Source organism: Carcharhinus amblyrhynchos, chromosome 2 (genome assembly GCF_965287045.1).
Source record: "Carcharhinus amblyrhynchos chromosome 2, sCarAmb.v2.hapA, whole genome shotgun sequence".
Classification (NCBI taxonomy): domain Eukaryota; kingdom Metazoa; phylum Chordata; class Chondrichthyes; order Carcharhiniformes; family Carcharhinidae; genus Carcharhinus; species Carcharhinus amblyrhynchos.
The window spans coordinates 51,226,180-51,253,463 of NC_137325.1; the positions used below are offsets into that span (position 1 = coordinate 51,226,180).

The window sequence follows — 27,284 nt, forward strand, 5'->3', positions numbered from 1 at the left end:
ATGCTAAAATTGCCCCTTAGTGTACTAGGATGCTTAGGTTAGAGGGATTAGTGGGTAAAATTTGTAGGGATATGGGGGTAGGGCCTGGGCGGGATTGTGGTCAGTGCAGACTTGATGGGCCGAAGGGCCTCTTTCTGCACTGTAGGATTCTATGATCAGTGGTAATTGTCATGGTAATAAACAACCATACGAAACAAAAACTCATTCATTTAACATCACATATAAGGAAAGACTTATGTGACGGTCAAAGATTTCCTTTTCATAAAATATTAATTTGTGGAATGTCAACATCCCTGGCAAAGTCAGCATTTGCTGCCCATCATTAATGGCACTGAGCAGGTGATAGTGAGCTACCTTCTTGAACCCTGACTGATCGCCAGGCATAGTTACAACAACAGGACTTTTATACAATACAGGAATGGCAACATAGTTCCAAGTCAGGATGGTGAGAGGCTTAGTGGGAAACTTGATGATATTTCCATGTGGCTGCTGCACTAGGAAAGGTCACAGGTTTGGAAGATGTAGTTGAAGGAGACTTGGTGCTGCATTGCACCTTGTAGATGGTATGTTATTGTACACCAGTGGTAGGGGGTGTAAGTGCTGAAGGTGCTGGATGGGTGCCGTTCATGCAGGCTACTTCATTTTAGGTGGTGTCAAACTTCTTGAATATTGTTGGGAGTCGCACTCACCCAGGCAAGTGGAGAATAATCTGTCACAGTCCTAGTTTGTGCCTTGTAGATGGTGGACCGGCTGTGTGGAGTCAGGAAGTGAGCGCTCACTGCAAAACCCAACCTTTGACCTGCTCTTGAAGTCACAGTTGTCATATGGCTGGTCCATTTACGTTTCCAGTCAATGTTAAACCCCAGGATGTTGATTTGGTGATGGCAACAGCACAATATGAAAGGAGATAATTGGATTCTCACTTTCTGAAGATGATCATTGATTGTACTTCTTTGGCATATTACTTGCCATTTATCAGTCCAAGTCTGGATGCTATCCAGCTCTTACTGCATGTGTGTATGGAATATTTCAGAGAACCAATCCACACCCTGGTTCGAATCCCACCACGTTAAGTAGTAGAATTTGAATTCAACCAAAATTCTGCAATTAGAAGTCTAATGACGATGATGAAACCATCGTCAATTGTTGGGAAAACCCATCTGGTTCACCAATGTTGTTTATGGAAAGAAGTGACCTAGAGCCACAGCAAAATGGTGGACTCCTAACCACTTTCCGAAATGACCTAGCAAGTTACTCAGTTGTGCGGATCGCTAAGAAATGAAACTGGATGGACTGCCCAGCATCAGAAACAACAGCAACAAACCCAGCCCTATCAATTGGACTAACATCTAGGGGCTTGTGCCAAAGCTGGGAGAGCTGTTTCACAGACTAGTTAAACAACAGCTTGTCACAGTCATACTGACAGAATCACACTTTACAGAAAATATCCTAAACACCACTGTCACCATTCCTGGATATGTCCTGTCCCACCAGCAAGGAAGAGCCAGCAGTAGTGGTGACATAATGGTATACACTCAAAGAGGGCATTGCCCTGGGAGTCCTCAACACCAAACCCCATGAAGTCTCAAGCATGGGCAAGGAAACTGCCTGCTGATTACTGCATATTGCTCCCTCTGATGAGTCAGTGTTCCTCAATGTTGGAAGAAGGACTGAGAGTGGCAAGGGTGCAGAATGTACTTTGGATAGACAACTTCAGGAGTGGCTCAGTAATACTGCCACAGATTGAACTGGTCAACCCCTTAAAGGACTGCTAGACAGGGTGACGGAACCAACATCCTCGCCAACCTGCCTGCCGCAGACACATCTGTCCATGACATGACAGTGGCCACTGCACAGCCCTTGTGGAGATGAAGTCCCAAATTAAGCTGTGGCACGGCAGTACCACTGTACTAAATGGAATAAACTTGGAACAGATCTATCAACTCAGGACCAAGTACAGTGGGCCATCATCAGCAACAGAATTGTACTCAACCACAATCTCATGGTCCAGCATATCTGCAATTCTACCAAGCCAGAGAATCAACCCTGGTTCCATGAGGAACGCAAAACATGACATATATAAAAATGAGGTACCAACCTGGTGAAACTATAACACAGGACTACTTGTGTGCCGAACAGCATAAGCAGCAAGTGAGAGATAGAGCCAAGCAATTCTACAATCAGCAGATCAGATCTAAGCTCTGCAGTCTTGTCATATCCAGTTGTAAATGGAGGAGGACAATGAAACAACTCACTGGGAGAAACTCCACAAATATCCCCATCCTCAATGGTGAGTGAGCTCAGCACACTGGTGCAAAAGTTAAGGCATTCACAACAATCTTTAGCCACAACTACCAAGTGGATGATCCGTTTTGGTCTCCTCTGAACATAAGAACATAAGAAATAGGAGCAGGAGTAGGCCATCCAGTCCTTCGAGCCTGCCCCGCCATTCAATAAGATCATGGCTGATCTGTCGTGGCTCAGTTCCACCATCCCGCCCTCTCCCCATAACCCTTAATCCCCTCTCTTATCAAAAACCCATCAACCCGCGTCTTAAAAATATTTAGCGAGGCAGCCTCCACCACTTCAACGGGCAGAGAATTCCAGAGATTCACCACCCTTTGAGTGAAGAAGTTCCTCCTCAACTCCATTCTAAACACCCCCCCCCCCCCCCATCCCTTTATCTTGAGGCTGTGCCCCCTAGTCCTACTGTCTTTTTTGAGTGGGAAGAGTCTCTCCACCTCTATCCTATCCATCCCATTCATCATCTTATACGTCTCAATGAGATCTCCCCTCATTCTTCTAAACTCTAACGAGTACAAGCCTAGTTTATTCAGCCTCTCCTCATAGCTCAACCCCCTCAACTCCGGTATCAGCCTAGTAAACCTCCTCTGCACTCCCTCCAAGGCCAAAATATCTTTGCGCAGGTGCGGCGCCCAAAACTGCACACAGTATTCCAGCTGTGGCCTCACCAATGCCCTGTACAGCTGCAGCAAGACCTCCCTACTTTTATATTCAATCCCCCTCGCTATGAAGGCCAGCATCCCATTCGCCTTCCTGACCACCTGCTGCACCTGCAAGCTGGGTTTTTGCGACTCATGCACAAGGACCCCGAGGTCCCTCTGCACCGTCGCCTGCTGCAGTTTTTCGCCCCATAAGTAACAGTCCTTCCTACCATTATTCCTACCAAAGTGGACCACCTCACACTTGCCAACATTAAATTCCATTTGCCATTTCCTGGCCCATTCGCCCAGCCTATCTACATCCTTCTGCAGACTCTCCACACCCTCCACACAATTTGCCGTTCCCCCAATCTTGGTGTCATCAGCAAATTTCAACACCATACACTCGGTTTCCTCCTCCAGATCATCTATATAAATGGTAAAAAGCTGAGGCCCCAGCACCGACCCCTGGGGCACTCCACTAGTCACCATCCGCCAATCCGAATAGCACCCGTTGACCCCCACTCTCTGCCTCCTATTTGACAACCAATCCTCTATCCACGCTAACACCCTACCCCCAACTCCACGTCCCTCAACCTTCTGCAATAACCTCTTGTGAGGTACTTTGTCAAACGCCTTCTGAAAATCTAGAAAGACCACATCCACCGGCTCTCCTCTATCCACCGCCCTAGACACATCCTCATAGAACTCCAGTAAATTTGTCAGACACGACTTCCCTTTAATGAAACCATGCTGCGTCTGCTCTATCAAGCAATTCCCTTCAAGATGCCTTGCAATTTCCTCCTTAATGACAGATTCTAACATTTTACCTACAACAGACGTTAAACTAACCGGCCTATAATTCCCCGCCTTGTGCCTGGCACCCTTCTTAAACAACGGCGTAACATTAGCCGTTTTCCAATCATCCGGCACTTCCCCGGAATCCAGCGACGTCTGGAAAATAACCACCAAGGCATCCACTATCACCTCCGCCATTTCTTTCAGAACCCTCGGATGCATTCCATCCGGTCCTGGGGACTTGTCCACAATCAGCCCCTCCAGTCTGTCGAGCACCGCCTCTCTAGTAACAGTAATGTCATTAAGACCCTCCAGTCCTACCACCTTTCCATCGCTAACACCCGGCAAATTATTCACGTCCTCCTCCCCAGAAAATCCCCAAAGTCACAGATTCCAGTCTTCAATCAATTTGATTCACTCCACATGGTATCAAGAATGAGACTATATACTGTAAAGGCTATGGGCCCTGGCCATAACAGTACTGAAGACTTGTGCTCCAGAATTTGCTGCACCCCTAACCTGCAACGTTGTCATCTACCCGGCAGAATGGAAAATTGCTCAGGTAATCCCTGTACACAAAAGCAGAACAATCCAACACAGCAATACCCGCCCTGTTAGCCTACTCCCAATTTTCAGTAGTGATGGAAGGAGTCATCAATAGTGCTATCAAGCAGCACTTACTTAGCGATAACCTGCTCAGTGGCATGATTTTATGAAAGTGAGATCATGTTTAAACAAGTTACTGGGGGTCTTTGAGGAAATAACCCATGTTGGAGAAAGGGAAACCAGCAGCACTTAAACTTAAGTGCCATATCAAAGGCTATTGTGGAAAACAATAGCTCATGGTATATGGAGTAACATATTGGCACAGATAGAAGATTGCCTGGCTGACAGAAAGCAGAAATAAACATAAACGGATCTTCTTCAGGTTGGCAAAATGTAATGAGTGGTGTGTCACAAGTATCAATGCTGAGTCCACAATTGTTTACAATTTTATATAAATGACTTGATTGAAGAGATGGTTGTCAAATTTGCTTTTGACACAAAGGTAGATAGGAAAGTAAGTCGTGAAGAGATTACAAGGAAGCTACAAAAATATATAGATAGATTACACAAGTGAGCAAAAGATCTGGCGAATGGAGTGTAATGTTGGGAAATTTAAAATTGTCTATTTGGTAGAAAGAAAGAAAAAGCTTACTATCCAAATGGAGAGAGATTTCAGAGCTTTGAGGTGCAGAGGGATCTGGATGTTCTGGTGCATGAGCCCCAAAAGGCTTGTATGCAGCTACAGCAAGTCATTAGCAAGGCTAAGGAACATCATTTCTTGAGAGGAATCAAAAGTAGGGAGATTATTCTTCACTTGCACAAGGCACTTCTGTGACCACATCTGGAGCACTGTGTACAATATTGGTCACTTTAAAGGACGTAAGTGTGTTCGAAGCAGTTCGGAGAATGCTCACCAATCTAATACCTGGAATGAGTAGGTTGTCTTTTGAGGAAAGGTTAGACAGACTAGGCTGCTATCCACTGAAGTTTAGAAGAGTAAGAGGCACCTTGATTGAAATACAAAAGATCCTCTGGGGTTTCGATAGGGTAGATGTGGAGACGATGAGAGAGGAACCAGAAGGTCACAATTTAACACTAAAGGGTCACCCATTTAAGAGATGAGGTAGGTGACTTTTTTTCCCTCATCAGGGCATTCAGTCTCTGTGGGACTTTCTTCTTGAAAAGGTGGTGAAAGCAGAGTCTTAGAATATTCTTATATTTGAAAAGTTTAGAATCTTGAATCTAAATAGATGATGCACATCCTGTTCCTAGTGGGCTATTGACTCATCATGTGGGATGCCATTGAATCATAATTAAAGTTGAGAGTTTGGAGTTTTTAACTTGACAAATTAAGCAAAAGTTAATTCTTCTAGAAGGGTTTTTGGTAAGCAACAGGGTGATAGGCTACTGGGAGTTGGCAAAGTTCAGATTTGAGATTACGATCAGATCAGCTATCGTCTTACTAAATGGAGGAGCAGGCTCAAGGTGCTGAATAACCCATTACATGTCTATGCTCATATGGAAGTGAATGCTGGCTTCACCTTGAATGGAAAAAAAATGAGGAATTGTAGCTGATTTATATATGGGTTTGCAACGAATCTTTTATTGCAGATTAATGGTGGCAGCAAGACGGCATGGAATAAAACTAAAGCATCACATTTGATGAATAATTTACTTAAAATTAGGTACCACTGAATGCAGAGAAGCCTGAAGCACCAGGCACTGGAAGTTATTAATGACTTGGAAAGGGATATCATTAGTCAAATTTGAAGTTTGCAGTGACAAGAGGCTACTCAAATACTGCAGAAAAATCTTTGGGTTTTTGTTCTTTTCTAGTCAAGAGTTGACATCGTAGGATATGAACTGAAGCTTTGTCTTGGTTTTAATTAATTCCATACTAGATACATTACAAAGCAGTAGAAGTCTACACAGTACTGAAGTGCAATCCCAATATCAACAATTTTAAATTTTCCTGTGGCATAGTGGATAGCACTACTGCCTCACAGTACCAGGGACCCAGGTTCAGTTCCGGTCTTGGGGGACTGTGGGTGGAATTTGCACAATTCTCTCCATGTCTGGGTGGGTTTCCTCACAGAATTCAAAAATGTGCAGGTTAGGTGAACTGCCATGCTAAATTGTCCCTTAAGTATCTCAAGATATGCAGGTTAGATGTATTAACAGAGTAAATACATGGGTTTGGGGGTGAGATGGGGGGTTGTGGATTCAATGGGCCGAATGGCCTTCTTCTGCACGGTAAGGATTCTATTTTATTCAGAGTCTAGAATTAGTCATTTGGAATTAGGATCGTTGAATTAACTTTTGCTTAATTTGTCAAGTTAAAAACTCCCAACTCTCAACTTTAATTATGATTCAACGGCATCCCACAAGATGAGTCAATAGCCCACTAAGAACAGGATGTGCATCATCTATTTAGATTCAAGATTCTAAACTTTTCAAATAAAGTTCTATTTTTTGCTAATTAGAGGTGACCAGGTCCTAAAGTAGAAGCTTCCATTCTTCAGTGGGTGTCTGTAGCAGTCATACACAAAAGAGGAACAGTATAATCGTGGTTCAAAGTGAAGCCTATTTGCTCTGCATTTTGTGGGAATTTCTCAGATTTCAATACCAGCTGAGTGAGATTGCCAATTTGTGCAGAATTAAGGGTGTTGTTTTCATCAACAGGAGCAGGGTTTAAAAATTATTCATTCCATTATCTTTGGCTGAGGAGGCTTTCATCCCAGCCATCAAATTTAAATTCGATGCCAGTTTGCACAGTGGAAAGGTTAGTACAGTAATTAAAACTTCATGTGCAATTCGATTTCCAACTAAAACTTTTACAAAGGACAACTGTTCGTCAAAATTTACAGGAGTTTGTCTTTAGTTGTTTCAATTTATTGTAATATGGACTTAGATGTCTAATAAGTACTTGCTATAGTTTATTTTCAAAACACCAAATAGTATTTTTCCAACAATACTAATGAGTGCGTAATAAGAAACTGATGAAGTTGCAGTCATCCCTTACCTCTGGTAATGTTTCCACTGTTACCTACATTGCTCTCCAATTCCTAATACATTAGCTGATTCAAGTAACTGCTCATGTACGGTACATAGATAGTCCAACTAGGGAAGGGGCCATACTGGACCTGGTATTGGGGAATGAGCCCGGCCAGGTGGTCGATGTTTCAGTAGGGGAGCAATTTGGGAACAGTGGCCACAGTTCAGTAATGTCTGAGGTACTGGTGGATAAAGTGTAGTCCTCAAGTTAGTGCTAAATTGGGAGAAGGCTAATTACAACAATATTACGCAGGAACTGAAGAATGTAGATTGGGGGCAGATGTTTGACGGCAAATGAATATCTGGCTTGTGGGAGGCTTTCAAGTGCAAGTTGATAGGGATTCAGGAAGAGCACATTCCTGTAAGGGTGAAGGATAAGTAATGGCAAGTTTTGGGAGCCTTGGATAACAAGAGATATTGTGAGCCTCAAAGAAAAAGGAAGCATTTGTCAAAGCTAGGAGGCTGGGAACACACGAGGCAAGTGTGGAATACAAGGAAAGTAGAAAGAAACTTAAGCAAGGAGTAAGACAGGCTACAAGGGGTCATGAAAAAGTGTTGGCCAGCAGGATTATGGAAAATCCCAAGGTTTTTTATACGTATATAAAGAACAAGAGGGTAGCCAGGGCGAGGGTTGGCCCATTCAAGGATAAGGAGGGAATCTATGCGAGGAGCCAGAGGAAATGGACGAGATATTAAATGAGTACTTTGCATCAGTATTCACCAAAGAGAAGGACTTGGTGGATGAGGAGTCTGGGTAAGGATGTGTAGATAACTTGAGTCATTTTGAGATCAAAAGGGGGGAGGTATCGGGGTTCTCGAGAAACATTAAGGTAGACAAGTCCCCATGGCCTGATGGACTATACCCCAGGATACTGAGAGAGACAAGGGAGGAAATCGCTGGAGCCTTGAGAGAAATCTTTGTATCCTCACTGGCTATAGGGAGGTCATGATGTGCAGATACCAGCATTGGACTGGGGTAAACACAGTAAGAAGTCTCATAACACCAGGTTAAAGTCCAATAGGTTTATTTGGTAACAAAAGCCACTAGCTCTCGGGCCTCTGACCTTTTGTCAGGTGAGCGGAGAGTTCTGATCACAAACAGGGGATGTAAAGACACGCACTCAGTTTACAGAATATTGATTAGAATGTGAATTTTTACAGCTAATTAAGTCTTAAAGGTGCAGACAATGTGAATGGAAATAGCATTAAGCATACGTTAAAGAGATGTGTTTTTATCTCCAGACAGGACAGTGAGTGAGATTTTGCAAGCCCAGGCAAGTTATGGGGGTTACGCATAGTGTGACATGAAGCCAAAATCCTGGTCGAGGCCGTCCTCGTGTGTGAAACTTGGCTATCAGCTTCTGCTCAGCAACTCTGCGTTGTCATATGTAGTGAAGGCCTCCTTGGCGAACGCTTACCTAAAGATCAGAGGCCAAATGCCCGTGACCACTGTGTTGCCCAACAGGAAGAGAACAGTTTTGCCTGGTGATTTATGAGCGATGCTCATTCATCCATTGTTGTAGCGTCTGCATGGTCTTCAAGGCAGCCTTTGTGACACAACAGCACAGTCGCTGAGCAGAAACTGAAAGCTAAGTTTTGCACACGAGGACGGCCTCAATCAGGATCTTGGGTTCATGTCACACTATCTGTAACCCCCACGACTTGCCTGGGCTTGCAAAATCTCACTGACTGTCCTATCTCTTTAACCAATGCTTAATGCTACCTCCATTCACATTGTCTGCACCTTTAAGACTTGATTAGCTGTAAAAACTGACATTCTAATCAGTATTCTGTAAACTGTGTGTGCTTTTATATGTTCTGTTTGTGTTCAGAACTCCCCATTCACCTGACGAAGGATCAGAGGCCCGGAAGTTAGTGGCTCTTGCTTCCAAATAAATCTGTTGGACTTTAACCTGGTGTTGAGAGACTTCTTACAGGGGAGGTCCCAGAGGATTGGAGAATAGCCAACGTTGTTCCTTTGTTTAAGGAGGGTAGCAAGAATAATCCAGGTTATTACAGGCCAGTGAGCCTTACATCAGTGGTAGGGAAATTATTGGAGAGGATTCTTCGAGAAAGAATTTATTCCCACTTGGAAGTAAGTGGGCATATTAGTGAGAGGCAATATGGTTTTGTGAAGGGGAGGTCGTGTCTCACAAACTTGATCAAGTTTTGAGGAACTGACAAAGATGATTGATGAGGGTAGGGCAGTAGATATTGTTGACACGGACTTCAGTAACGCCTTTGACAAGATCCCTCATGGCAGACTGGTGCAGAAGGTGAAGTCGCATAGGATCAGAGGTGAGCTAGCAAGATGGATACAAAACTTGCTCGGTCAAAAATGACAGAGAGTAGCAGTGGAAGGGTGTGTTTCTGAATGGAGGGCTGTGACAAGTGGTGTTCCTCAGGGACCAGTGCTGGGACCTTTGCTGTTTGTAATATATATATATATAAATGATTTGGAGGAAAATGTAACTGGGTTGGTTAGTAAGTTTGCGGATGAAGCAAAGGTTGGTGGATTTGTGGAAAGCGATGAGAACCATCAGAGGATACAGCAGGATATGGATCAGTTGGAGACTTGGGCGGACAGATGGCAGATGGAGTTTAATCCGGACAAATCTGAGGTCATTCGTTTTGGAAGGTCTAATACAGACAAGAAATAAACAGTAAATGGCAGAACCCTTAAGAGTATTGATTGGCAAAGGGATCTGGGTGTACAGGTACACAAGTCACTGCAAGTGACAATGCAGGTGGAGAAGGTAGTCAAGAAGCAAACAGCATGCTTGCCTTCATCGGCCAAGGTATTGAGTTTAAAAATCAGCAAGTCATATTACAGCTTTATAGAACTTTAGTTAGGCCACACTTAGAATGTAGTGTTCAATTCTGGTCACCACAATACCAGAAGAATGTGGAGGCTTGGAGAAGGTACAGAAAAGATTTACCAGGATGTTGCCTGGTATGAAGGGCATTAGCTATGAGGAGAAACTTGGTTGTTCTCACTGGAGCAACGGAGGTTGAGAGGAGACCTGATAGAAGCGTACAAGATTATGAAAGGCATAGACAGACTAGATAGTCAGAAGCTTTTTCCCAGGGTGGAAGAGTCAATGACTAGAAGGCATAGGTTTAAGGTGCGAGGGGCAAGGTTTAAAAGAGATGTACAAGGCAGATTTTTTTTTTTTTAAACACAGAATAGTGGGTGCCTGGAACTCGTTGTCAGGGGAGGTAGTAGAAGCGGATACGGTAATGACTTTTAAGGGGAGTCTTAACAAGTACAGGAATGAGATGGGAATAGAGGATATGGCCCCCGGAAGGGTAGAGGATTTTAGTTAAGTCGGGCAGTATAGTCGGTGCAGGCTTGGAGGGCCGAAGGGTCAGTTCCTGTGTTGTAATCTTTTTTTGTTCTTTGTACACTATTGTATTAAAAGTTTGAAAAAATATGAATTATGCTAATTCACCAAAGCAAAATGATTAGATAACAGCTTTATCATAAACTGGGAAAGCAGGAACATCAGATAGGGTTGGGATAGTGAAGCAGAGATGGGAGCATTACAGGCCCAGTATTTGAAAATGCATTGCTGGTCTTATTTTAATTGACACAGCTTCTTTCTTACAACATTAAAAATAAAATTTCAATGCTATAGTTCAAGTATTTCCAGCTGATGACTACTTACCTAGTTTTAGTTTTAAGTGCTGTATTTTTCACTTCATTAGTGCTCCCGTGTTAAACAGTGTTTCACGGTCTTATCTTGTGTTTACGTAAATCAAAAGCTATTTGCATCAGAGATAGGGAAAAACATAACTGCAGCTCACATCTTAAACAGGTCTCCTAATTTTCAGAAAGTAATTCTGGACATTAAGGCGGCTTTCTCATGTTCAGCTCAGATAAATGCAGCAATATCGTTCCACAGAACCTTGAAGGTATGCCCTGTTTTGCATAAAGTGCTTTTTTATCCTATTGTTTTTAATCTCAAACAGCATGTAAAACTAACACCTCAGACTCATTCATAATAATGATAAACACAAGGATAAGATTAATTAACTATATACGCCTCCAGAACACAAATGGTACACCTCCAATTGGGTCTACCGTACAATTAACTCACAGCTGAAGAACATCTCCTGAAGAGTAATCTTCAAGAAAACTCTAGCTTGCACTCATCCAGTAAATCACAACTACACATTAACAGTTTTGCTCAAAATACTTTTACCGCTCACTAATAGTGGAGATATTAGAGCAATGTTCAAAATCATACTTCCATCCCTAATTGCCTTCTCCAAGGTGGTGGTGGAGCTGCCTTCTTCAACCACTGCAGCCTATGGGGAGTATTACACTAACAGTGCTGTCAAGGAGGGAGTTCCAGGGCCAGTGACAGTGAAGGAACAACACATTTCCAAGTCAAGGTGGTGAGTGGCTTGAAAGGGAACTTCAAAGTGATGATTCCCACATGTCTGTTGCCCTTGTCCTTCCAAACCCATGATTGCTACCAGATAGAAGTTGCTTCTCAGGAGTTTTGGTGAGCTCTTTGACATAATGCACACTTCCTTAATATGTTATTTCTGCAACTGCCAGTCCTGTCTTAGATAGTCTTTTAGCCTGTAAGCAGTCTGACTGTCTTACTTTGAGTAAATCTTTCTGCCCAATATCTAGTTATACACCCAGGGGTTTAAATAACTGAGTTTCCTCATGATCTGAGTTGAATATTCGCTATTTTCCTGTGTCTTTATGTATACTTCAATTTTTCCAGAGATAAACTGAGAAACAATGAGATGGGGCCTAGCCTGGAATTAATAAATTATTTAAAATCTACAGATAGCAAATGAATACAACAAACACAACAGAAATGCCATTAATTCATTCGATCTCGTTCTTCTTCATGAAAATTAGGAGGTAAACAATAATCCACGCACATTATCCCTCAAATGGACTGTTTTACTTATCTTTGTCATTTTCCTCCATTCCAGGCAATTCTTAGCCCCAAAAGCTGAACACTTATTTCGGTTCGTAGCTTTGGACCTGTTATTTTTAAAACCTCACTGACAGCTTGTGTCCTTTAGTTCTTTTCTGTGTCCTCTCAGCTAGTGAGAGGACTTCAACTCTCATGTCCTCCACTAGAATGACACCAGCTCATCCAACACTTACATTTTAGAAGCACCTATTCTTGCGGGAGCAGTTTCATGGAAGACGATAGCACTTAAATCTGACTCTCGGTAGGCTAGTCAATAAAATTGGCTAATCCTCTTTCTGCCATAAGTGCAGGTTTACTGATATCTGTTGTTACCTGAATGAATTAGCACCACTTTGGCCAGTAGGTTTCGGATGAGATAATCAACTTTCATTACATCATACTTGAAATATACAGGGAGCTGTGATGTTCTGTGAACTAGTTAATTTGGTTTGTTTTTAAAAGAGACTAACCGTGTAAATTAACTTTAAAAGACAAAATTTAAATATAAAACAACCAAAAGCTTTCCATCGTCAAATGTCAACTTTGTTTCTCCCTCCACAGACTTTGCCTGATCTGTGTTATTTACAGCATTTTCTGCTTTGACTATAATCAGGTTAAACATGGTTAAAAAATATTAGGCAGGACAGTAGAAGAAATTCACTCCTCTTCAAATAATGTCAGGATTTCTTTTACTTCCATCTCATTTGAAAGGCTATCACCAAAAAGACACCACACCCACAGCACTATTCCAAAGAATCAACCTAGATGACACACAAATTCTCTACTCCAGAGAATTTGAATCCACAGCCTGTTCATACAAGAATGATACTGATCCAACAATGACATTTTAGAAGTACCTATTCTTGCAGAAGCAGTTTCATGGATGATGATAGCACTTCAATCTTAATCAAAGTGATCATTCTATCTCTAGATGTTCAGACATCAAAGTTTGAATCTGTTCAATAATGCACACAATTAAGAATTAGTCATGTGGATGGTTAGCAATTAATTCAGCGTGTGGATGATTTTTCATTTTACTAGCCCAAGCTGTCAGGGCCCAACTGGTAACTTTAGTGAAGAACAGCTAACTCAGCATAGACTCAATATTGAATCTGAGATCTCTGGAGTTTGCACAACCAAGTGTAAATTTATAGTCAAGGACCCAAAATCTTGGGTCCAACATTTGATTCTAAATGCATGGTTAAATTCAGTCAATTTTCAGCTGATTGATTACACAGAGCACCATGTGGAATGGCAAGAAAACATCATGATCACAATTTCAAAATCACATCCCGCAGGATTCAAAGCATTGTCATCTGTAGCATTTTCTGTTGAAACTAGATTGAACCAAGTTTTAGTTATTGGAATACCTTTCTGAAAGGAGGGGAGTCCAAAGAACTCGGTGACGAGTCTGCAGCAGACGAGATTGTGAAGAAGTGATTAGTCACGTCATGTGGAAACTTGGCGATTTCATTCTGGCGGTATAGTCTATGATGACGCAACTTTGCTACCCAATCATCAAAAGACTCCTGGAATTTTACCTAGCAAAAGATAACATTTCACTCAAGTGTTTGAGTTATCATAGTTTAAAAAAGTGTGGTCAGTGTAGATTCAGCAAACAGAATATGTTGAGTACCTTCAAATGATATATATGTTCTTCTGTATCTAGATCAATGCGTCTTGCTCTCTTCTTTATCGACATCACAGACAGCCCAACATCAATGCATCCATGAAGTTTTCCTTTCTCAATCTTAAAAAAAACATGTTTTTAAACTCACCCTCTGCAGACACAAGTACAGCATTTGCAGATCTCCAATGATGTCCCACATATTAAACCACAATAATGCCAAATGTTAAACCACAACAACTTTCATTCAAATAGCACCTTTTATATGTCAAAACACTTAAAAGGAACAGAAAAAAAACTTCTCACCAAGTCAGGGGAGACAGGAGGATATTAAGCTTGGTCAATCAGTAAGATTTCAAGGAGAGGCTTGAAGGAAGAGACAGATATGGAGAGATTTTGGGAGAGAAATTCCAAAGTTTCAGATTACAGACTGCTGAATGACAGCTGGCAATGGTGAGGAGAAAGAACTGAGGGATACACATGGAAGTCAGAGTTGGAGGGACAGAATTATCAGAGGAGCTTAAATGAGAAAAGAAGGGCAAAGACAGAGGGAATTGAACACAAGAATCACTGTTTTAAAGTCAAAGTGGGCCAAAAGCCAGTGAGAGTCAGGAAGCACAGAGATGATGGGTGAACAGTACATGCTGAGAGTTAGAAAATAGGAAGCAAAGTTTCTGATGAACTTGGGTTTAGAGCAGATGAAAGACAACAGGTTAGCCAGGAAAGCATTCAAGTAGTTGAGTATTCTAAATGTTTTGAAGTACTAGAGGGGGAACCACTTCATTCCTTTTGTTTGAAGTTTTAATTTTGTTATCATGTATGTATATTCAGAGTTCTATGCTGGGGACCATATGCAGAAAGAAGGACACATTTGAGTTTTAATGTAGTTATTCAAAAAATAGCAAATTTAAAGATGATCCTATATAGCTTTCACTTGGGACAGTAGGAGACAAATACTCCTTCAAAATTATTATTTTTCTATACTTACGTCAGCCTGAGATTTTGAGTACTTCATAATCCCTTTGTCTAAAAAGAAGTATCGCTGGAAATGAAAATAAGAATATTTACTCAAGGTTTATCCAATTGGGGAAAAAAATGGTTAATGTGTTTGGATAATTGCATAACAAACCTTGAATTCATATCCCTATAAAACAGTACAAAAAAGCAACCCTGCAGCAAACTGCAGGAGCTCTCAAACTAATACAAACGATTCATAAAAAGTGAATCTACTTATCTGTTCTAACCATGATTCTTACAGCAACACTCACTTTACGAAGGCTTAAGCAAATGACGTGCCTTAGCTGGGAAGAGGGTTAGAACTAAGCCTCATTTCCATTTTGATGGTGATATTGTTTAATTGGGTTTCTAAAGCATTCCTAATATCAACTGAAGTATACAATTGGGATACCTGCTTGGAAGTAGGAATTTGCAGGAAGTAGTACAGTAAGGAATCATTAAAGAATGGATTTAGCATTAAAACACTAACTAGCTATATTCTAACTATTTATAGCAAAATGGGAGTAGGATTGTAAGGGACCCTAAGAGAACAGACCCTGTTCAAAAATGAGCAAATGAAATTTATCACAAAAAAAGTGGTGATTCATTCACTTTTGGTGGGAATAATAATGAGGCAATATAACAAATAATACAATTCTGAAGGGGCTGCAGGAGCTGAGATCAGCAACACCCTGGGGTACAAGTCTTTGAAGGTGGAAGGGCAAGGTGAGAAGGATGGCTAAATAAAAATATACTGGGTCCTTGACTTTATAAACACTGGCACAAACCAGCATTGTGTGGTTGGAATTGAAAAGAAGAATGGTTATCATGTGGTGAGCTGGAACTCCTTCCCCCAAGTCCACATTTGGCTATTTTCAGCGGAGTAGGAAAGGGAGTAGGTTAGGAACTCCACATGCTGTGATTTAGAACTTACCCACTTTCAGAAATGTGCTACATTTCAGAACTTCCAAAACACACAGCCATCTTGATAATTCTGGGAGCCTTTCTAAATCATATCTGCAGAGCGAAAGTAGTGTGAACCGTGGATTGCAAGTGAGAAGCATATCAAATAGTGATGAGCAACCTGCGGCCCACATCTGGGTTCTGAGTGCAGCCCATGAGACATTTTGTTGACTGTTGCCCATGCGCAGGGTTGCCATATTCCATCCATTTCATTTTCTTCCTGTCAGCTTGATGAAGTGATTCTCATGTAAAGCAAGGACCAGTGAAATGAGGTGCATGCTGATCGCGCACAACATTGACTGTGAGAACCGTGCACTCCCGCTGTATCCAAAGTGTAAATATTTAGTTTGTTTTACCATTTGAAGTTCATAGTTCTATTAACATATAAATGATTAAACATTTTCTGTAATAATTATGAAATATTCAGTTTGCATTAAATGTATTTAATTTTATTCATGGTGGTCATGGTCTGTGAAAAAGGCTGATTTCAATCTCACAGCCCCTTGAGATGAAGGAGGACCACTCACTCACCTAGGTTGCCCATCATTGGCATAAAAGGTGAATAAAAATGGTTTTGCTTCCTTTACAGTTCATCATGAACTGCTGCAGCTTATGTTATATCTGTCTTTACTAAAGTGAGTTATGACAGTATTGTGATTAGTAAAGGCAAGTAGCCATTAAATAACGCGACTGGCAAGCTGTCAATTGAAAGAACACCACTGTAAAAATGAAAAAAAATACAATCTTCAAATGCAATTGAATAGATTATCTCTTGGGTAAAGTTAAATTTTGCATTGTGCAATAATGAAAAGCTAGCCCAGTTGGAGATTCAGAGCTATTTAATTAAACTCTCCCCGTTATTTTAATCCTTTATTTGAAGAACACAGCCATCTGGCTTGGCTGTTTCAAAACTTTGACAGATGTTTAAGCTTTTAGCTGGTTAAGCACCATCTAGAATATTGTGATGAATTCTGGACACCTCAATTTAGGAAGGTTGTCAAAGTTTTAGATGAACAGCATGATGGCACAGTGGTTAGCACTGCTGTCTCACAGCTTCAAGGACCTGTGTTCAATCCCTACTTTGGGTGACAGTCTGTGTGGAATTTGCACACTATCAGTATAGGCTTCCTCCACAACACTAAAGATGTATAGGCCATGCTAAAATTGTCCCTTAGTGTCCCAAGATGTGATAGTTAGATGGATTAGCTATGGTAAATGTGTGGGTTGGATATGGTGGGGTACGATATGCTGTCAAAGTCAGTGTAGACTTGATTGCTGTATGGCCTCTTCTGCACTGTAGGGAATCTATGAGGCTACAGAGATGTACCAGAATGGTACCACAATTGAAATACTTCACTTACACAGAGAACTCAGATGAACCATAGTTCTTCTCATTAAATAGGAGAAGCCTTAGTGGGAAATTTGAAAATATTGAATATTGAAGTGTTTGATAAAGTAAATAAGAAAAAAAACTACTTCATGTTAGGATGACACCTAACAAGATGACATGAAGACTGGCGACCATAAACATGACCAGGCAGGTATATCTGAATTGGGGGAGAGAGGCAAAAAGATTCATAGAGCGTATTTCAGAATCTCAGTCCCTGCCAACTGAAGACACAGCTCTCAATGGATTAAAATCAAGTCTGCAAATAAGAAGGTTAAACTTAAAAACTGATTTTTAGGTTACAAGAGAATGCATGGAAATGATAAAATGGGACAATATCCCAGAAAAAATGGAATCATTTCAAAAGGAAAGAATTTAAGGTGCAACAAGAATTCATCTTTGAAATAGGTCAAAGACAGGATAAAAATAGTAAGGCCAGTTAACTTGCTAACCAGGTTGTGAAAAGCATTACGAAGAAATAGGAAGCGTACAATGGCCTGGATTTTGCAATGATAAGGGGGTGTGTTCACCACTGACCTGAAGAAAGTTGTCCACAGAGTTGTTGCAATTTGTGTGGCATAGATATCACCTTTCTCAGCAATACTTCTGACATCAAGTATAGAGGGTCACCAAGAAGTCATGCCATTAAGCAGGTTAAACAGCCAATCACATTTAAGCATATTTACAGTCAACATAGCTGGCAGTAGCACTGATTTGTAGAATCCTGAGTGCAGGAGGAGGCTATTCGGCCCACTGAATTTGCACTAACTCTCTCAGGCCCTCTCCCAGCCTATCCCCGTAACCTTATGCATTTACCCCATTAATCCCCCTCACCTACACATCCTTGGACACTAAGGGGCAATTTAGTATGGCCAATCCACTTAACCTGCACATCTTTGCAGTCTGGGAGGAAACTGGAGCACCTGGAGTTTATCCACACTGACATAAAACGTGCAGATAGTGACCCAAGACTGGAACTGAACCTGGGTCCCTGATTCTGTCAGGCAGCAGCACTAACCACTGTGCCACCTCTTATTATCCTTTAATTTTTATTACTTTTTTTTAAACAATGCAAAATAAAGATTGGGAAATGCATATTAAAAGCAAAAGTATCAAACTTTAAAAAATGTTATCAGAATATGGAATTGTCAATGGAAAATGTTAACATTATGCAAATAAAATATTAGTTTTCCATACACGTTGTCTGGCAGTAGCCATCCAGTTATTTCTCATTAATAAGATGGAACTATTTTTAAACAGTGATATTACAATGTAAAGGGGAAGTTCTTGCAGCTCAGTGAATTCTAATTGATAGCCAGCTGCAAAGACTTCAGAAGCACACTCAAAGTGGATTTCCTCACTCCGTAACATACACACACACAGCCTCCAGAAACTATCAGTTTCTGACAAGTAATAACAGCAAGTGCTGACAATTTCCTGTCATTACAACTGCAAAATCAGGCCAAAATGTTTTAATGGTGAGATCATGAGATCTGAAAGATTGTCTGGAGAATCGCAAGGAAAGCAAAGCTGGAAATATAAATCAGAGCAGTAAAGAGCAAGTAAAGAGTGCAAAAAGACTTTACCCTAATAAAAATAGACAATGTGGAAATGATGCCCTAAGATAAAAACACTGCTGCAGAACAATTGCTGGAGTCACTTAACTGCTGTTTTTCTAACCTGTTCACAAAAGAAATGGCAAATTATGTGAATGTAGATTGAATTTTTTTAAGAATCACACATCAGTCAATTTGGGGGAGGTTGTTGAAGTTCAAGATAGATTAAACTCCCAGTTTGACAGATCTCACCAAGGGGGTTCCAAAGGTGGTTAGTCACTGAGTGTCACAAAGTTTGCTTTGGGCCCACTGCTTCATGTAATTTTAATGGTGATTTATAGATAAATATTGTCCAAATTTGCAGATAATCTCAAACTGGACAAGTGCCAAAAGATGAATGTCAATTCACAAATTAAGTTCCAGAAAATTGGACTCAAGTGTTTACGCTATGTACCGGCTTTAAGCATGAGAGAACAAACTGTCAGAAGAAAATTGGAAATGTTGGAGGATTTTTTTTGGGGTGGCAAATACAGGTGGTAGAATCAGAACCTGTAATGAGTTTTTAAAAAAAGAAACACAGCTCTTCTGTTAACTGTGATTCCAAATAATCAGAAATGCACCAAATCAGTGGATCAATGCCTCACGCTGCTGGGGGGGAAAGGGGGGAGGTGCACATACTGCAAAAAATTTGTCATTGCAGGTGGGCAATGTAAGCAGCCAAATGAGCTTTGTATTGGCAAGGAGATGGGAACAAAGTGAAATGGCACAAGTGCAGCACGAAGTGTGTTAGCTCTTCACCTCAATGCAGTACACGAGAGCAGCATGAAGATCACTATGTCTATTAGTAATCTGTAATTAAATACAAGTAAATACGTATTCCCATAAAAGCACTATTAAGATACACTTGACATGAAGCAGTTTCTTTTCAATTATATGGTATAATTTGGTTGGGGTTGGGGGAGAGGTACAAATCGTGGTCCTTCAACTAAAAACCACTTGGTTGAATAGGCCAAAAGGGATTTATACCTGAAACTGATACTGTGTTGCCCATAATGTTATGCAGAAATGATTTAAACAAAATATATCAGAGACATGCACCAAAAAAATGAAAATACATCAATTGAGGCTGATGATATATCGATGCTTATGTTTAGAACTTTATATACGTCTTGAGTACTCAATTACCAAACCACAGAGCTGCCTTATAGACAATGCATACCTTATGCCAGCCTTTGAGAGGCCACTTTCTCTTCTTCAGCAAGTAGCCTTCCTGCTTCTGTGGTTCTTGGATATTACTCACGCTATCTCGAAGTCCTTCCACAATCTCCCAGCTATCCTGTTCAAGGGAAAAAAAAATCAAAGCCTTTAGGATATTTTTGTACAATACACATTTCACAGGGGCTGCAGAGGCACATTTCAGTTGCTCCTAATGATTTATTCACCTGTGAACTCCATTACCCCCCAAAGATGTTTTAAAAAGATAGCACATTTTAAATAACCTCAGTGGGGTCTATTGTTCTCTGACTCATTTAGAATCACAGAATCCCTACAGTGCAGAAGTAGACCATTCAGCCTGCAATGACATAATCCCCACCCAGTCCCTATCCACGTAAACGCACATATTTATCTTGCTGGTCCCTGTGATACTAAGGGCAAATTTTACACGTCTAATCAGCCTTATCTGCACATCTTTGGAGTGTAGGAGGAAATTAGAGCAACCAGATGTAACCTTTGGCCGGAATGGAACCTGGGTCCCTGGTGCCGTGAAGCAGCAGTGCCAACCACTGTGCCACCATATTTAAGCTGTATATATTTTCTAATGTGAACCCCAATGCAGAGCCAAGTGTGAAGGGTTGGATGACCACATTCACTTAGCTAGCAATCACCTTCATTACAGCTTGAATCATTATTTTCATTGGAGTATGGCTTTCATTCCTAAGAACCACCCCTTCCATTGGGCATCTGCGCAGCAGAATCAACAACCTTTTTCAATTGGAAAAGACAGCACTGTGCACATCTTTCTTGTATTATTGTGAACACACAATCTCTAGCCTATCATAGAACAATGCGTCATTCGATAGCAACTGCAACCTCAATGGATTTCCTGCTCTCTATGTGCAGATCATGCTCTTCAAGCAAGTTTTAATTTGCTACTAGCCTACTAAATTATTAAAAAAACTCCAGTCAGAAAATTTTGTGCATGTTCCACCCCACCCTTTTACTCCCAACCTGAACAGGTGGCCTAACCCACATCATCTCGGTCAACTTAAATTCACTTTACATAACAGATGCAATTTTAAGTGGAGGTGTTGGGAGATCAAACACTTTTGTTTTACATATCCTAATGACTCATTACTAATAGCGAACAGAGGAAATCGCTCCCTTTGCTTATTAGGCCTCATTTAATCATGAAGTGTTACATCATTATCTATTTTAGTGTTAAGTCTCGCAGAGAGAATCGTCTGAAGTAATCCTTTGGTGGGCTGTTATACAAAGATTTATATTTAAAAGATAGATAAATTCATAACATTCAGAGCTATTTGTAAAGACATTCCTTATTAAACTATATTATCTTAAAAAGCAGGCTAAAATGTTCAATTAAATACTTTGCATAATCGCAAATACCTCAGCAATCTCCACTTTGTTTTCAAATAAAATGCTAGGATTTATGCTGTAGTCTCAATGAAAATGCAAGTTGCATAAACACTAACTTTAATTTTAGTTGAATGTTTGATTTAGAATAATTACTAGAAAAATATCTGTGTAGAACATAGATCAGTATATCTAAAATACACAGATACCGGAACAATTCTGGTGTAAGATTAATCTGAAATATTAATTGTTTCTCATTCCACAGATGCTACCACACCTGCTCTTTTTTCATTTATTTAGTATTCTGTTGCACAGAACTAACTGACCACTACACCAAAACAACATTCTATTACACAGAGTTAATGTTTAGTTAATGTTTCTATTCCATTAATATTGTGCAAAAAGAAAATGGCTAAAATCAAACATTTGTAGGCGCCATGGGAGTTTTAGGCCTGGTTTGAAAACATCCATTCACTTTGTTTTTTGTTAAGGGCACGTGGCTGAGGGCTGCAGGTATGACTTTGTCATGTATGTTAATTTACATACACTAAGGGTACACAACACACAAAAAAATGGTGTACCTGTCGAATATCTGGTCTGAATGAGCTGCTGGAACTCCGGCTGGGGCTTGGTAATTTCTGTGGCACTGTAATGCTTTGTTCATCGCTGTTCATGATGGCGTGGGTCGGGATGTTCTCTGGAATCACTCAATTAGCAATTCAAATCAAAATACTTTTGGTTCCTTCCACATCAACAGCAAGCATTGCCTCAGGTTAAGTGAGGAGGAGTCCTTTTTCAGTAGTTTTTAATCAGCATTTCATCCTATAAAACAATAATGGGCAGATTAAATACACATACTTTTCTAATAAAAAAATCAAAACTACAGACTAAGTTATATATCTAAACTATTAGTCGGTAGTATGTAAACATTGAACAACTAATATTTCAAAACCATTTTATAATCCATACAATGTCAGTTTTCCAAGAATGAAAAATGTCAAGTTATTGCTGCAAACTCTGATGGACCATCAAAACCCTGGTGTTTCTTAATTATCAAAAACAATACAATCCTTTTGCAGAGAAAATGGACAGTGTACAGTTTTTAACCAATAGACTGTTCTAGATGGCCAAATCCACACAATAAAAACGAGGCCCAAGTGTTGAGCTGAATTAGTTAGCTGTTGCAAATCTTTTGTATCAACTACAACACAAAGTACATAGCAGACTGGTGCAGAAGGTAAAGTCACATGAGATCAGAGGTGAGCTGGCAAGGTGGATACAAAACTAGCTCGGTCAAAGGAGACAGAGGGTAACAGTGGAAGGGTATGTTTCTGAATGGAGGGCTGTGACAAGTGGTGTTCCTCAGGGATCAGTGTTGGGACCTTTGCTGTTTGTAATAAATATATGTAAATGATTTGGAGGAAAATGTAACTGGATTGATTAGTAAGTTTGCGACGACACAAAGGTTGGTGGATTTGCGGATAGTGATGAGGACCAGAGGATACAGATCAGTTGGAGACTCGGGCGGAAAGATGGAGGATGGAGTTTAATCCGGACAAATGTGAGGTAATTCATTTTGGAAGGTCTAATACAGATAGGAAATATGCAGTAAATGGCAGATCCCTTAAGAGTATAGAAAGACAAAGGGATCTGGGTGTACAGGTACACAGGTCACTGAAAGTGGCCATGCAGGTGGAGAAGGTAGTCAAGAAGCATACGGCATGCTTGCCTTCATCGGCCAGGGTATTGAGTTTAAAAATTGGCAAGTCGTATTGCAGCTTTATAGAACCTTAGTTAGGCCGCATTCAGAATATAGTGTTCAATTCTGGTCACCACACCACCAGAAGGATGTGGAGGCTTTGGAGAGGGTACAGAAAAGATTTACCAGGATGTTGCCTGGTATGGAGGGCATTAGCTACGAGGAGAGGTTGGAGAAACTTGGTTTGTTCTCACTGGAGCAACGGAGGCTGAGGGGAGATTTGATAGAAATCTACAAGATTATGAGAGGTATGGACAGAGTGGATAGTCAGAAGCGTTTTCCCAGGGTGAAAGATTCAATTACTAGGGGGCATAGTTTTAAGGAGTGAGAGGGCAAGGTTTAAAAGAGATGTACGAAATAGATTTTGTTTTTGCACAGTGGTGGATACCTAGAACTCATTGCCGGGGGAGGAAGTGGAAGCGGATATGGTAGTGACTTTTAAGGGGTGTCTTGACAAGTACATGAATAGGATGGGAATAGAGTGATATGGTTCCCAGAAGGGTAGGGGGTTTTAGCTAAGTCAGGCAGCATGGTCGGTGCAGGCTTGGAGGACCAACTGGCCTGTTCATGTGCTGTAATTTTCTTTATTCTACCATTCACAACATCAGAACAAACCCAATTTTAATCTGAAAATGGATTTTTGAAATTCAAGATGGTGTATATTCTGCACCGAGCCTGATTTTTCTATATTAAGGGTATTATGCCAAGAGGTTTTGGTGTAAATAAATTAACATTCTTTTGGTCAGCTTGCAATTTCCAAACATTTCTGCTCAGCAGGCAATCATTTTTATTGGAATAACAGCTTAAGAATTGATATTGCCTTTGTCATTACATAACCACAGACTTTCTTACCATCTTTCACCTCTGCTGCCTCAGAGTAGCTCAGATAGGTAAAAATTTCATGGGCATCTTTTACTTGGAAGAAGTGGTTCAAATCTAGCATGGATTTGAAGATTGGTATTATTGGAACAACGTGGAAATGAATAATGTTGAGAGAAGGGCACCAATGAATCATAGAATCCCTACAGGGCAGAAGGAGGCCGTTCGGCTTATCGAGTCAGTACTGATTCTCCGAAACAGCAACCTCCCCAGGCCCCATCCCCGTAACCCCATGTATCTTCCCCACTAATCCCCTAATGTACATAGTCTGGGACATTAAAGGGCAATTTGACATGGCCAATGCACCCAACCTGCACATCTTTGAACTGCAAGTGGAAACTGGAGGACCTGGAGGAAACCCACGCAGACACAAGAACATGCAAACTCCACACAATCATCCAATATCACATTTAAGACAGTTTTGTCAGGTCAAAAGGATGCAGTGGATTTTGAATGCTCCTAGGATTTTTGGAGCAGACTTACAGTTTATATTCGACATAAACAACTCCACTGTTACTTGTCATTTATGTTAACGATTTGGATGAAAATGTAGAAGGCAACATTAGTAAGTTTGCAGATGACACCAAGATTGGTGGCATAGTGGACAGTGAAGGTTATCTTGGATTGCAACGGGATCTTGATCAATTGGGATAGTGGGCTGACAAATGGCAGATGGAGTTTAATTTAGATAAATGCAAAGAACAAAGTACAACCCAGCACGGGAAACAGGCCCTTCGGCCCAACAAGCCCACGCCGCCCCTTCAACAAAGCATTTTCCTACACCTACCCTGCCCTGTGGGTATGTGAATGGAACCCCTAATGTAGCCAGATTCAGGGGAGAATAGTGTAGGGTCAATTTGGTACACCAATCAGCCTAAGAGCACATCTTTGGGGTGTGGGAGGAAACCCACGCAACCACAGGGAGAATGCGCAAACTCCCACAGACACAGGCCCAAATCCATGTATCTGCACAGCTAGCAGTGATAGTCACTGAGCTGTTGTGGTGCCCGTCTGCTGGTCCAGGATTAAGCACACACAACGACACGAAGTACGAGGCCACTCTCGAAACCTCCAAGAGCAGCCCACGCACGACCCACCGTGTGCATGCCCCTTGTTTGACAACAAGGTGGACCGACACCTGTGGATTAAAAGAGACAAAACATTAACATGTAATACTACATTTCCGGTGTCGTCCCGAGGCTCTGACCCTATTTAATACCCTCTACTATAACCCTCCATCCCTGTTTCGCTCATGTGTCTATCTAAGTAAACCTTAAACAAGTCCAACGTGCCTGCCTCCACCACCTTACTTGGTAGCGCGTTCCATACCCCCATGACCCTCTGCGTGAAAAACCTTCCTCTAGTATACAAGTTATACTTCTCCCCCCTCACCCTTAGATCGTGACCTCTCGTAATTGTCCCCAATCTAGGGAAAAGCCTACCACTGTTGACTCTATCTATTCCCTCCATTATTTTATACACCTCTATCAGATCCCCCCTTAATCTCCGTCTTTCTAAGGAGAAGAGCCCCAGTTTCTCCAACCTTTCCTCGTAACTCAGTCCTTCCATGCCAGGCAACATCCTGGTAAACCTCCCCTGCACCCTTTCCAGGGTCTCCACGTCCTTCCGGTAGCAAGGTGACCAGAACTGGACGCAGTACTCCAAATGCGGCCTAACCAACATTCTGTACAACTGAAGCATTAGATGGCAGCTCTTATATTCTATACCCCTTCCTATAAAGGCTAGCATACCGTAAGTTTCCTTCACAACCTTCTCTACCCGTGTTCACACCTACAGAGACTTGTGCACCTGCACTCCCAGGTCCCTCTGCATTTCTATACTCTTAATCGGTCTATCTTTTATCATGTAACGCCTCTCTGCATTATTCCTTCCAAAATGCAACACCTCGCATTTGTCAGGATTAAATTCCATCTGCCATCTATCTGCCCAATATACCAACCTATCTATATCCTGCTGTGTCACCTGACATTCCTCCTTGGTATCTGCCAATCCTGCCATCTTAGTGTCATCCGCAAACTTGCTGATCATACCACGTACGCCCTCTTCCAAGTCGTTTATATATACTACAAAGAGGAGGTCCCAGTACTGACCCCTGCGGCACACCACTGGTGACTGACCTCCAGCCAGAAAAGGACCCTTCCACTACTACTGTCTCCTATTGCCCAGCCAGTTTCCAATCCACCTAGCTACCTGTCCTTGTATCCCATGTGCCTTAACCTTTTCTACCAGCCTACCGTGAGGGACTTTGTCAAACGCCTTACTGAAATCCATATAGATGGCATCAACGGCTCGCCCATCGTCAACCGTTCTTGTCACCTCCTCGAAGAATTCTACCAGATTCGTAAGGTAAGACCTCCCCCGAACAAAGCCATGTTGCGTATCCCTAATCAGATTGCAACGCTCCAAAATGCTCATGCATCCTATCCCTAAGAATTTTTTTCCAATAATTTCCCTACCACCGATGTCAAACTCACTGGTCTATAATTACCAGAGTTATCCCTACTACCCTTTTTAAACAGCGGTACCACATTAGCTACCCTCCAGTCTTCTGGGCCCTCACCTGTGTCCAAGGAAGAGACAAAGATTTGCGTCACAGGCCCAGCAATTTCATCTTTCACCTCCCTAAGCAGCCTGGGATAAATACCATCAGGCCCCGGAGCTTTATCCGTTTTTATGCTACCTAAAAACCTTAGCACTTCCTCCCTCGTAATGGATATTTCCTTCCACTGATTTACAGCTCCCTCCAAGACACTACACAACACCAGACCCCCTCTCCTTTGTGAATACCGACGCAAAGTATTCATTCAGGATCTCCACCATTCCCTCAGACTCGATACATAGCTCCCCTCCTTTGTCCCTAAGAGGACCAATTTTCCCTCTAACCACTCTCTTGCTCCTAATATAAGAGTAAAATGCCTTTGGATTTTCCTTAATCCTATTGGCCAAAGCCATTTCATGCCCTCTTTTCACCCTTCTAACTCCCCTTTTTAGCTCCCTCCTACTCTCTCTATATTCCTCCAGCACACTCTCCGTTCCCAGTTGTTTCGACCTAACATATGCCTCCCTCTTCTTCCTGACCAAGTCTTCGATACCCCGTAATCCACGGCTCTCTAATCCTGCCTTTCCCATCCTTCCTCTTTGCCGGCACATGTCTTTCCTGCAACATTATCAGTTTGCCCTTGAAAGCTTCCCACTTACCAACTGTGGACTTGCCAGCTAAC

The 27,284-nt window shown here is 41.5% G+C and overlaps 1 protein-coding gene across 3 annotated transcripts in view; it reads right to left on the reverse strand.

Annotated features, from left to right (window-relative positions):
* osbpl3b (oxysterol binding protein-like 3b) overlaps positions 1 to 27,284 on the reverse strand; it is a 189,864-nt gene that overhangs the window by 104,741 nt on the left and 57,839 nt on the right. For all 3 annotated transcript variants that reach the window (XM_080205471.1, XM_080205481.1, XM_080205461.1), the window contains 5 exons: positions 21,986 to 22,226; positions 20,032 to 20,148; positions 14,899 to 14,952; positions 13,920 to 14,033; positions 13,654 to 13,824 (listed from right to left, as the gene is read on the reverse strand). In XM_080205471.1, coding sequence (XP_080061597.1) covers positions 13,654 to 13,824; positions 13,920 to 14,033; positions 14,899 to 14,952; positions 20,032 to 20,148; positions 21,986 to 22,078 — 549 coding nt within the window. In that variant the 5' untranslated portion in view covers positions 22,079 to 22,226. The remainder of the gene's footprint in view (positions 1 to 13,653; positions 13,825 to 13,919; positions 14,034 to 14,898; positions 14,953 to 20,031; positions 20,149 to 21,985; positions 22,227 to 27,284) is intronic.